The sequence below is a fragment of the Saccopteryx bilineata genome, chromosome 5, assembly GCF_036850765.1.
Source record: "Saccopteryx bilineata isolate mSacBil1 chromosome 5, mSacBil1_pri_phased_curated, whole genome shotgun sequence".
NCBI classification, from domain to species: domain Eukaryota; kingdom Metazoa; phylum Chordata; class Mammalia; order Chiroptera; family Emballonuridae; genus Saccopteryx; species Saccopteryx bilineata.
In genome coordinates this window covers 96562057-96575825 of record NC_089494.1, presented here as the reverse complement: position 1 = coordinate 96575825, position 13769 = coordinate 96562057, and the positions used below count along the sequence as shown (strand labels likewise).

Below are 13769 nucleotides of genomic sequence, written 5' to 3'. Positions count from 1 at the left end.
AGAAATGCAAATCAAAACGGCAATGAGATACCACCTCACACCTGTTCGATTAGCTGTTATTAGCAAGTCAGGTAATAGCAAATGTTGGAGAGGCTGTGGAGAAAAAGGAACCCTCATACACTGTTGGTGGGAATGTAAAGTAGTACAACCATTATGGAAGAAAGTATGGTGGTTCCTCAAAAAACTGCAAATAGAACTACCTTATGACCCAGCAATCCCTCTACTGGGTATATATCCCCAAAACTCAGAAACATTGATACGTAAAGACACATGCAGCCCCATGTTTATTGCAGCATTGTTCACAGTGGCCAGGACATGGAAACAACCAAAAAGCCCATCAATAGATGACTGGATAAAGAAGATGTGGCACATATACACTATGGAATACTACTCAGCCATAAGAAATGATGACTTCGGAACATTTACAGCAAAATGGTGGGATCTTGATAACATGATACGAAGCGAAATAAGTAAATCAGAAAAAAACAGGAACTGTATTATTCCATACGTAGGTGGGACATAATAGTGAAACTAAGAGACATTGATAAGAGTGTGGTGGTTACGGGGGGGAGGGGGGAATGGGAGAGGGATAGGGGGTGGGAGGGGCACAAAGAAAACAAGATAGAAGGTGACAGAGGATAATCTGACTTTGGGTGGTGGGTATGCAACATAATTGAACGACAAGATAACCTGGACTTGTTATCTTTGAATATATGTATCCTGATTTATTGATGTCACCCCATTAAAAAAATAAAATTATAAAAAAAAAAAAAAAAGAAAAAAAAAACTGAGAGAAAACTTATGAACACTTTAATAAATTTTCCTCACATATTAATTTAGTTGGTGATGCTTTGACCTCAAAATCATGTGAGATATAGCACTAGAGAAAATTCCTGAAGGCTTTATGAGTAGATAAAAATTGTTATAATACAAGTTGATATTTTGTATTTAGCTGATTTCTTTTTGTTCAAGTTGTTTGCAAATAAAAATCTAACTTCATTTGCGACTGTCACTAAGTAACCAACCACTCATCTTGGGTGGGGAAATGTGTAGAAAAATAACCCTAATAATTGAGTTTTATTGATATCCTTCTTCATATAGGTTTTTGCTCTTTACATTGATGTGGGAGAGTTTTAACACTTAAGTTAATAGAAGATATTCAGATGAAAGGCACATTTAGTGTTTTATTCTGGAAAAAAAAACATGATGTTACATTGATAAGTGAGATACTTATGTCTTAAAATTTTCTCTTCACATTTTATATTTCAAGGACTTGTATTTTTTGTATTTTATCGGATAGGAATAAGAAGAAAACAATTTATAGGTAAGCAAGTAGTAACAATTAATTGAAACCCTGAAGAATAAACTAAGTAAGATTCTGCAAAAATGTATCATTACTTAATAATAAGAAAAGGCATGCTGAAGTGTTGCTCTCTTGCCAAATTTTGAAAGATAATTAATCTGAAAAAAAACTTATCTTTCATTTTACTCATGGTGGAAAAGAGCTCATGGTGAATTTTAGATTGGGAAATATGAGTTGAGACATTTATTTTTGTGGGTATGATGTAACTAGTGCCTAAATCAACTTTAGGGGGAAGAAACCTGGAGAACTGAAGATATCCTTGAAGTAATTGAAAAGGAAGGGGACTCTATTGCAGTGATCCTGTTCAGTGGGGTGCATTTCTACACTGGACAGCTCTTTAATATACCCGCCATCACAAAAGCAGGACAAGCAAAGGTATGCACATCATTGCTCCTTCCCAAACATCACTCTACTGAGATGTATGCTACCTGTACTTCTAGTGAATAGCTTTGTGTCTGTGTAAAATTATTTAAAGAGTTTAAAAGAGATAAAGCTTTACATTTAAAAAATCTATAATCTTTTTTGCTTTAGGCATCTTTATTTAAACCTCTTTTTGTCATTTCTCTGGTCTCACCTCCTTACTAGCATCTGCTGTCCCAATATTTACCTCAGTCAGTAGGAGAGGTGAGCTTCCTGCAGGTGATATCATTGGTGCTAAACTGCTTAGTCAACAAGAAGCAGACAGAATATTTAGGATAACAGCTATATGCTAGGACTGTTTGTTATACTATAACTCATTCTAAATGATTTTAGTCTTGCTTAATTCTAAATACCTGAAGAAGAAGAGATGCAGAATGAAAATTTATTGGTAGATGGAGCTTTACACAGTTTAAGGAAGCCATTTTCCCCTTAAGAATCTTAAGAAATTATATCACCTAAACAAGAATTTTTCTTTAAGTATTACTAAATCACACTTAAGTTATTTACCATTTTGAAATAGTGTCTCTGTATATTTGTATTTGTAAAAAAAATTATTTTAATTTTTCTTTGCTTGACAAAAGAAACCAGAGAAGAGTAACACTCAATAGTTAAATTTTGAACTTAAAAATTTTAATAACCATTCTATTTGATTTGGCAATCAGGTCATGTATTTAAAAAGGTGACAATTAAATTTTGTTCTAAACATTAATAGTTTATGGGATTAATATATATATGAGGTCTTATTAATATATTCAGTTATTGAAGCTAATGAATGAAACTAGTGAAAAGAAATTGAGCACCATGATCAGCAGTCTCTAGGAATTTTCAACCATGACTTCCAACTGGTTTGATAGATAACTGTGAAACTGGTGCATTACAAGATATAAAGATAATGTTTTCTTAATTTAGATATCAAATGTTAAGCACCAAAACAAAGGGGGGGCAATAAAAAATATATTTAAAAGTGTTAGACAAGTAATCATCAGTCTCCAAATCCCTCAGTTTATATGCACATCTCATTAACCTTCTTAGAAACGACCACCAAGATAGAGAAGAAAGACCATAGATTTTGGAATTAATCACACAGACCAAGGTTCAAATCTTGGCTATGTCATTTAGCTGTTACATGATCTCAAGCAAATTACTTGACTTTACTGAATCTCTGTTTTCAAAAGTGTTCTTTTGTGATAACAAGACTCAGTTAATAAATTCAAGTGTAAATATTAAAGAATACAAAATACCTATTAGATTGCATGCATTCTGTTGTGAAATGATGGTCACCTCCCCCTTTCTACTGTCCTCAACAAATATGAAGTTATAGAAAGTAGGTCAGATATACATTTCCTTTTATTTCCATTTAAAAGCCAAATACATTTGTTTATTTAGTTGTTATATGTAACTATCGTTCTTAACTACGTTAGTTGCTAAAACCATTCTCTCAGCATTATGCATGTCTCTTTTTTCACTTAAAAATATAAGTGCCTACCAACTGAAATTCTTGGGGAACTTTTAGTCAAAAAGACAGGAATGAGCAGTTTCATATTAATGTAACCATAAAGAAGTGATATACTATGGGTGTTAAATGGTGATATAGCAGATTTAGATGTATCCACTAAAAAATTATTCCAACAAGCATTTTTACTCTTGCTATACAATTCCTCCCTCACCCCCTCACTGGAGGTTAAGAAGAGTTCTCGAAAATATATATAACTTACAGAAGTCACTTGGATGGTCTATGAAGATAAAACTAAATGAGAGGCAGAAAAAATATTAAATGTGTCAGTCAAGAAAGTGATAGGAAACTCTAAAAAAGGCTGTTAAGAATGGCTCAGTGAGATAAAAAAGAGACAGTTTTTAGAAATGAAGTGTGTTGGAAACAAAAATATTGTTGGAATTGAGCTATAAGAGTCAACAAGAATAGATTTTGATGTAGGAACTTTAAAATTATGTAAAAGAAAATTGAAGACAAGATTTTTTTGTGTGTGTATTTTTCTGAAGCTGGAAATGGGGAGACACAGACAGACTCCCGCATGCACCTGACTGGGATCCACCCGACACGCCCACCAGGGGCGATGCTCTGCCCACCAGGGGGCGATGCTCTGCCAGGACCAGAGCCACTCCAGCGCCTGGGGCAGAGTCCGAGGAGCCATCCCCAGCACCCGGGCCATCCCCGCTCCATTGGAGCCTCGGCTGCAGCTGCGGGAGGGGAAGAGAGAGACAGAGAGGAAGGAGGGGAGGGGGTGGAGAAGCAAATGGGCGCCTCTCTTATGTGCCCTGGCCGGGAATAGAACCTGGGTCCCCCGCACGCCAGGCCGACGCTCCACCGCTGAGCCAACCGGCCAGGGCAAAGACAGAAGATTTTAAAAGTAATGTATGCATGTGAAAATAGCAAAAAATATAAACAAAAGTTATTGAGGAGTTATTCTGGATCTTTAAAACCACCACACTTACATCAAGAAACTTTTAGAACATTTATAACATGTTGAATCCTCAATTTTTTCTTCTACCAACAACTGCCTGTTACCTCTCCTCCAAAGATACCATTCTCCTGACTTCTAACTATACATATTAACTTTGTCCATCTTTAAACTTTATATGAATGGGTTAATATATATTATTTTGTGTCTGAATTATTTTATCACTATGACATTTGTAAGATTTACCATATTTCATGTACCAGTAGTTTTTTTCTTTTAATTTTAGTATATTATTACAACATATAAATAAGTAACAATTTTTTTTCATTCCAATCAGAATAGATATTTTTGAATTTTATTTCTACCTGAGAACTATTAAAATAAATGTTATTCTGAATATTCTCATAAATTTGTTTGAGTAAACATTCATACACATTTCTGTTAAGTATGTAGCTACAAGCGTAATTTTTGGAACATTAGTATGTCTATTTCGTTTTCAATCAATAATGCCAATTTTCTAGATGGCTGTATCAATTTGACACGTACTGCTGCCAGCATGTATGAGAGTTTCTATTGCTCTCCATTCTCACCAAATACAGATCTGATTAGTTTGTAATAGTAGCACATTGTAGTTTTCTGTGGAGTTATTTTGTTGTTGTTTTTTAACAGTGAATAATTGACATAAAATGTTCTATTACTTTCAGGAGTACATCATGGTGATTTTATATTTATATACATAACAACATAATCTCTATAAGAAGCCTAGTTACCATCTGTCACAAAAGTTACTGTGATATTATAGCTATATTCCCTATTCTTTATATTATACACCCATGACTTATTATTTTATAACTGAATGTTTGTAACTTTTGATTCCCTTCAATCATTTTACCACTCACCAACATCTCTCAGCTCTGGTAACTACTACTTTGTTTCCAGGCTCCATGAGTCTTTTTTTTTTTTTTTTTTAATTTAATGCAGTGACATTGATAAATCAGGGTACATATGTTGAGAGAAAATATCTCTAGATTATTTTGACATTTGACCGTGCTGCACACACCTCCCCCAAAGTCAAATTGTCTTCCGTCACCCTCTATCTGGTTTTCTCCGTGCCCCTCCCCTCCCCCAACCCCTCTCTCCTTCTTCACCCCATCCCCCCTCCCCCAACCCCCCACCCCTGTTGCCATCACATTCTCGTTCATGTCTCTGAGTCTCATTTTTATGTCCCTTCTATGTATGGATTCATATAGTTCTTAGTTTTTTTTCTGATTTACTTATTTCACTCCGTATAATGTTGTCAAGGTCCATCCATGTTATATTGTAAATGATCCGATGTCATCATTTCTTATGGCTGAGTAGTATTCCATAGTATATATGTACCAAAGCTTTTTAATCCACTCGTCCTCTGACGGACACTTGGGCTGTTTCCAGATCTTCGCTATTGTGAACAATGCAGCCACAAACATGCGGGTGCATTTCTCCTTTTCGAGCCGTTCTATGATGTCCTTGGGGTATATTCCTAAAAGTGGGATAGCTGGGTCAAAAGGCAATTCAATTTTTAATTTTTTGAGGAATCTCCATACTGTTTTCCACAGTGGCTGCACCAGTCTGCATTCCCACCAGCAGTGCAGGAGGGTTCCCTTTTCTCCACATCCTCGCCAGCACTTATTCTGTGTTGTTTTGTTGATAAGCGCCATTCTGACTGGTGTGAGGTGATATCTCATTGTGGTTTTAATTTGCATTTCTCTAATGATTAGTGATGTTGAGCATTTTTTCATATGCCTATTGGCCATCTGTATGTCCTCTTTGGAGAAGTGTCTATTCATCTCTTTTGCCCATTTTTGGATTGGGTTGTTTGTCTTCCTGGTGTTGAGTTTTACAAGTTCTTTATAAATTTTGGTTATTAACCCCTTATCAGACGTATTGTCAAATATGTTCTCCCATTGTGTAGTTTGTCTTTTTATTCTGTTCTTGTTGTCTTTAGCTGTGCAAAAGCTTTTTAGTTTGATATAGTTCCATTTGTTTATCCTGTCTTTTATTTCACTTCCCCGTGGAGATAAATCAGCAAATATATTGCTCTGAGAGATGTCCGAGAGCTTACTGCCTATGTTTTCTTCTAAGATGCTTATGGTTTCATGGCCTACATTTAAGTCTTTTATCCATTTTGAGTTTATTTTTGTAAGTGGTGTAAGCTGGTGATCTAGTTTCATTTTTTTGCAGGTAGCTGTCCAATTTTCCCATCACCATTTGTTAAAGAGGCTGTCTTTACTCCATTGTATTTCCTTACCTCCTTTGTCAAATATCAGTTGTCCATAGAACTGTGGGTTTATTTCTGGGTTCTCTGTTCTGTTCCATTGATCTATATGCCTGTTCTTATGCCAGTATCAGGCTGTTTTGAGTACAACGGCCTTGTAGTATAACTTGATATCAGGAAGTGTGATACCTCCCACTTTATTCTTCTTTTTTAAAATTGCTGAGGCTATTCGTGTCCTCTTTTGGTTCCATATAAATTTTTGGAATATGTGTTCTATATCTTTGAAGTATGTCATTGGTATTTTAATTGGTATTGCATTGAATTTATAAATTGCTTTGGGTAATATAGACATTTTAATGATGTTTATTCTTCCTAACCATGAACACGGTATATGCTTCCACTTGTTTGTATCTTCCTTGATTTCTTTTATGAATGCTTTGTAATTTTCCGAGTACAAGTCTTTAGTCTCCTTGGTTAAGTTTACTCCTAGGTACTTGATTTTTTTGGTAGTAATTGTGAAGGGGATTGTTTCCTTAATTTCTCTTTCTGACTGTTCATTGTTGGTGTATAAAAATGCTTCTGATTTCTGAGTATTGATTTTATATCCTGCCACTTTGCTGAATTTATTTATCAGGTCCAGTAGTTTTTTGACTGAGACTTTAGGGTTTTCTATATACAATGTCATATCATCTGCAAATAATGATAGGTTTACTTCTTTTCCAACTTGAATGCCTTTTATTTCTTCTTGTCTGATTGCTATGGCTAGGACTTCCAGGACTATGTTAAATAAGAGTGGTGAAAGGGGGTACCCCTGCCTTGTTCCTGATCTTAAGGGTATTGCTTTTAATTTTTTCCCATTGAGTATGATGTTGGCTGTGGGTTTGTCATAGATGGCTTTTATCATGTTGAGGTATGTTCCCTGTATTCCCACTTTGCTGAGAGTTTTGATCATGAATGGGTGCTGGATTTTATCAAATGCTTTTTCTGCATCTATTGAAATTATTATATGGTTTTTTTCCTTCTTTTTGTTTATGTGATGCATCACATTGATTGATTTACGAATACTGTACCAGCCTTGCCTCCCCAGAATAAATCCCACTTGATCATGGTGTATGATTTTTTCCGTATATTGTTGGATCCGGTTTGCTAATATTTTGTTGAGGATTTTAGCATCTATAATCATCAGAGATATTGGCCTATAATTTTTTTTCTTTGTGTTGTCTTTGCCTGGTTTTGGAATCAGAATTATGCTCGCCTCATAAAAGGAGCTTGGAAGTCTTCCTTCCTCTTGAATTTTTTGAAATAGTTTGAGAAGGATAGAAGTTAGTTCTTCTTTGAATATTTGGTAGAATTCCGTTGTGAAGCCATCGGGCCCCGGACTTTTCTTTGTTGGGAGTTTTTTGATAACTGTTTCGATCTCATTTGCTATAATTGGTCTGTTTAGGTTTTCTGATTCTTCCAGATTGATTTTTGGAAGATTGTATGTTTCAAGGAATTTGTCCATTTCATCTAGGTTATCTAGTTTTTTGGCATACAGTTCTTCATTGTATTTTCTTATAATATTTTGTATTTCTGTTGAGTCAGTTGTTATTTCTCCTCTCTCATTTCTAATTTTATTTATTTGAGTCCTCTCTCTTTTTTTCTTGGTGAGTCTACTTAAAGGTTCATCAATCTTGTTTACCTTTTCAAAGAACCAGCTCCTAGTTTCATTGATCCTCTGTATTGTTTCTTTAGCCTCTATGTCATTTATTTCTGCTCTGATCTTTATTATTTCCTTCCTTCTACTACATTTGGGCTTTACTTGCTGTTCTTTTTCTAGTTCTTTTAGATGCAGGGTTAAGTTGTTTATTTGAGCTTTTTCTAGCTTCTGAAAGTGTGCCTGTAGTGCTATGAACTTCTCTCTCAGCACTGCTTTCGCTGTGTCCCATAAATTTTGAGTTGTTGTATGGTCATTGTCATTCGTTTCTAGGAATTTTTTTATTTCTTCTTTGATCTCATTCTTAATCCATTTGTTATTTAAAGCCTGCTATTTAGTTTCCATGTGTTTGAGAATTTTTGAGCTTTTCTGCTGTGATTCATTTCTAGTTTCATGCCGTTGTGATCGGAGAAAGTGCTTGATATGATTTCAGTCTTCTTAAATTTGTTGAGAGCACTTTTGTGCCCTAACATGTGGTCTATCCTAGAGAATGTACCATGAGCACTTGAAAAGAATGTATATTCTGCTGCTTTAGGGTGAAAGGTTCTGAAGATATCTATTAAATCGAGTTGATCTAGTGTTTCCAATAAGTCTGCTGTTTCTTTGTTAATTTTCTTTCTTGAGGATCTATCTAGTGATGTTAGTGGGGTATTGAAATCCCCTACTATTACAGTATTGCTGTTGATCTCGCCCTTTAAATCCACCAAAGTCTGCTTTATATATTTAGGTGCTCCTATATGAGGTGCATAGATATTTATATTAATAATAGTTATATCTTCCTGTTGAATTACTTTATCATTATGTAGTGGCCTTCTTTATCTCTTACTATATCCTTTGTTTTAAAGTTCAATTTGTTGTATATAAGTATTGCTACCCCAGCTTTTTTTTCATTTCCATTTGCATGAAACGTTTTTTTCCATCCTTTTACCTTCAATATATGTGTATCTTTTGTTCTAAGGTGTGTCTCTTGTAGACAGCATATGTATGGGTCCTTTTTTCTTATCCACGCAGCTACCCAATGTCTTTTGATTGGATCATTTAATCCATTTACATTTATGGTTATTATTGATATGTAGTTGTATATTGCCATTTTATTCTTTAAAGCTGTATTCCTTTTTTGCTATATTCTTTTCCCACTTTGATCTGTTTACAACAGGCCCCTTAACATTTCCTGCAGCATTGGTTTGGTTTTAATGAATTCGTTGAGTTGTTTTTTGTCTGGGAAGCTTTTTATTTCTCCTTCAATTTTAAACGATAGCCTTGCTGGATAAAGTAGTCTTGGTTGTAGGTTCTTGTTCTGCATTACTTTGAATATTTCTTGCCATTCCCTTCTGGCCTCAAGTGTTTCTGTTGAGAAGTCAGATGTCATCCTTATGGGGGCTCCTTTGTAGGTGATAACTTTTTTTTCTCTTGCAGCTTTTAATATTTTCTCTTTATCACTTAGCTTTGGTATTTTAATTATGATGTGTCTTGGTGTAGGTTTCTTTGGGTTTCTCTTTAATGGAGTCCTCTGTGCTTCTTGGACTTGTGAGAGTTTCTCTTGCATTAATATAGGAAAATTTTCAGCTATGATATGATTGAACAACATCTCTATTCCTTGTTCCTTTTCTTCTTCTTCAGGAACCCCTATGATGCAGATGTTATTTCTTTTCATGTTGTCACAGAGCTCTCTAAGAGTTTCCTCTGACTTTTTGAGTCTCTTTTCTCTTTTCTTCTCTGCTTTCATGCCTTCATTCCAGTTGTTCTCTAACTCACTGATTTGATCCTCTGCTCTATCTATCCTGTTTTTAATTCCTTCCATTGTGGTCTTTATTTCTGATATTGTATTTGTCATCTCCGACTGGTTCTTTTTTATACTTGCTATTTCTTTATTTAGGTTTTCAAACTGCCCCTCCATTGTTGTTCTAAGATCCCTAAGCATCCTTACAATCATTATTTTGAACTCTGCTTCTGGAAGTTTGATTATTTCCATATCACTCCGTTCATCTCTCAAAGGTGTCTCTTGTGGTTTCATTTGGATTGCAGTCCTTTGTCTTCTCATCATGGTGTTTTATTTGTAGAGTTGGTTGAGTCTAGGCTTGGTGTTGTCTGCCTCCAGTTTTCAGTTGTGTTATTTCTAGGTCTTCTTGGGTTGGTATCAGCTATTATTTGTAATCCAATTTCGGATTTGGGCAGCTTTGAAGTCTTGATTTGTTTGTTTTCTTAACAGGTGGTAGTCTTGTTAACTGATCTCAGCAGGGGGCTTCCTTGAAACTGTAACCAGGAATGCTGTGGGTGTAACCTGAGATGGTGAAAGTCTTTTCTACCAACTGATCTCATTGGGGGCAGGGTTTTTTCTCAGCTTCAGTAGGGGGAGGTGTATCTCATTTCTCCATGGAGACCTGAGTTACTGCCCCTCCTCCCCACTTCTTGTTTTCAGCTGTGTCTTGTTGCGCTGATTGGAGCTGGATTGATGTCCGGAAATCTCTGATCCGGAAGCACTTCAGCTCTGTTTTGTGAAAGGTTCAGTCCCTCCCTCAGCTATGGCCACCTCCAGCATGAATGAGTCAGCTTTTTTATTTTGTTTCTTGCATACCTTAGCCCCTCACAGTCTGTCCCTCTCCCTGTCCTTTCCACTTGGGAGATAAGCTGGTCTTTTCAACCCACCTTGCTCCCTGGTTGCCAGGTAAGTGGCTGTGAGCAGTAGTTTCTGCTCTTTTTCCTCTGTGAAATCCTCTCTGGGCTCTCAGCCTCACCCCCTCCCCCTTCCATTCCTGTAAGCAGAGGAGTTTCAGGCACTCCTTACCAGGATTATTGTGGCTTCCCCTTTGCTCCTTGATTTTTGAGAGCTGTTCTTGCAGTTCAGTGTTGGTTTTTCATGCTGATTTTTCCTAAATTGATTTGTATTCCAGTTTGGTGTTGAGAGCTGGGCGTCTGTGCGTCCACCTACTCTGCTGCCATCTTGGAGCTCGCTCTATGAGTCTTAAATTTTGTTTTCTTTGCTCATTTGTTTTGCATTTTAGATTCCACATATTAGTGAAATCATGCAGTATTTGTCTTTCTTTGTCTGACTTATTTCACTTAACATAATAATGTTAGAATTGAAAAGATTTCATTCTTTATTTTGCCTGAGTAATATTATATTGCATATTTGTACCATATCTTGTTTACCCATTCACTGATCAATAGACACTTAGGTTGTTTCCATATCTTGGCTGTTTTAAATAATGCTTCAATGAACATAGGGATCTATATGTTGCATCAAATCAGTGTTTTGTATTTCTTTGGATAAATACCCACAAGGGAAATTGCTGAATCATATGGTAGTTGTGGTTTAGTTTTTTGAATAACCTCCATACTGTTTTCCACAGTGGCTGTACCATTTTCCTTCCCGCCAACAGTGTATGAAGAATTGCATTTCTCCACATCCTCACCAACACTTGTTTTGTTTTTCTAATAATGCCATTTTGACAAGTGATACCACATTTTGGCATTTAAATGATGATTAGTGATGTTGAGGATGTTTTCATGTGCCTGTTGGCCATCTGTCTGTCTTCTTTAGAAAAGACTTCTCAGGATCTCTGCTCATTTATTATGTTTCCTAACCATTGAACATGTGAAAATTGTACTGTCATCTTTATCATGTTCCTACCCATTTGTTACGTGTCACTGACCAAGTTTCTGAGTGTTGTTTCAAAGCCATTTATTTTGTATGCCCTGGAAATTTTATTGCACAATCTTTTTTTTTTAGGTGAGGAGAGAAAAAGATTATTTGTTTGTTTGTTTGTTTGTTTATTTATATTTTTATTTCATCCCCTTCCATCTTTGTTAGTCATCAGCTTGTTCACTATATCTCTGGGTATACTTGTGTTTTGTTTATTCATTTATTTATTTTTTTAAATGACATGTAAGGGAGATGATAGGGTATTTATCTTCCTCTGTCTGACTTATGTCACTTAATATAATTCCCTCTTGGTCCATTGTATTGCTACAAATGATCAAGTTTCATTCCTTTTATGGCTAAATAATATTTTATTATATTATTTATAATATATTTTATTATATATGTATATACAAAGCTTTATCCATCTATTGAGGAACATCTAAGTTGTTTTTAGATCTTGACTATTTTTAATAATGTTTCAATGTGAAGGGGTACATGTAACTTTTGTTTTCTTTTCTTTTTGTGACAGAGAAAGAGAAAGGGACAGATAGGGACAGACTGAAAGGGAGAGAGATGAGAAGCATCAATTCTTCACTGTGGCACCTTAGTTGATCATTGATTGCTTTCTCATATATGTCTTGACTGGGGGGCTATAGCAGAGCAAGTGACCCCTTGCTCTAGCCAGTGACCTTGGGCTCAAGCTGGTGAGCCTTGCTCAAACCAGTTGAGCTTGTGCTCAAGCCGGCGACCTCAGGGTCTCTGTGTCCCAGTCTGATGCTCTATCCACTGCACCACTGCCTGGTCAGGCTTTTGATTTTGTTTTTGTTTTGGGGGGGGGGTTGTAACAGAGAGAGAGACAGAGAAAGGGACAGATAGGGACAAACAGACAAGAAGGGAGAGAGATGAGAAGCATCAATTCTACATTGTGGCACCTTAGTTGATCATTGATTGCTTTCTCATATATGTCTTAACTGGGGAGCTATAGCAGAGCTAGTGACCCCTTGCTCAAGACAGCGACTTTGGGCTCAAGCTGATAAGTAACTTTTGCTTACTTCAGGTAAATAAGCAGAAGTGTAATTGCTGGATTTTATAGCATCTCTATTTTTAACTTTTTGAAAAATCTCTGTAATGAATTTACAATTCCACCAACAGTGTATAAGTGTTCCTTTTACTCCACATTTTTTCAGCATTTATTAGTTGTTGGTTTATTCATAATAGCTATTCTGAAAGGTATGAGTTGATATCTCATTGTGATTTTAACTTGTATGTCCCTGATAATTAATGATGTTCAGCATCTTTTCTTATGTCTTTTGACCATGGATGTGTCCCCTTGGGAGCAATATCTACTCAGGTCTTCTGCCTGTTTTTTAATTGGATTTTTGTTATTGGTATTAAAATGTATGATATTTTAATATATTTTGGATATTAAACTTTTTTCTGGTATATCTTCTCCCATTTAGTAAGTTGTCTTTTCATTTCATTGATGATTTTCTTCCTCGTGCAAAAACTTTTAGTTATATTGAATCCTGATTATTTATTTTTGCTTTCTTGCTCTTGCCTGAGGAGACTAGCCCCCAAAAGTATTGCTAAGCATAATTTCAAAGGGCATACTGCCTATGTTTTCTTCCAGGAATTTTATGAATTTAGATCTCACATTCAATTATTTAATCCATTTTAAGTTTATTTTTGTATATGGTATAAATAACGCTTTAGATATATTCTTTTGCATATAACTGTCCAGTTTTCCCAACACTACTGAAGACACTGTCTTTTCCCCATTGTATATTCTTACTTCTTTTCTCATAATTTAATTGATCATTATGTGAAAGTTTATTTCTGGGCTCTATATTCTACTCCATTGAGCTATGTGTATATGTTAGATTGAAATAATGAATACCAGAAAAATATTTTATGGAAGATTAAATTTTCATTTTACATCTAAGTGGGTCATTTTTACATCTAATAAAAGTATCATT

At 35.5% G+C, this 13769-nt stretch overlaps 1 protein-coding gene across 2 annotated transcripts in view; it reads left to right on the top strand.

Annotated features, from left to right (window-relative positions):
- The window catches only part of KYNU (kynureninase), a 130084-nt gene that overhangs the window by 55272 nt on the left and 61043 nt on the right, over window positions 1–13769 (top strand). For both annotated transcript variants that reach the window (XM_066279745.1, XM_066279744.1), the window contains one exon: window positions 1592–1738. In XM_066279745.1, the coding sequence (XP_066135842.1) occupies window positions 1592–1738 (147 nt within the window). The remainder of the gene's footprint in view (window positions 1–1591; window positions 1739–13769) is intronic.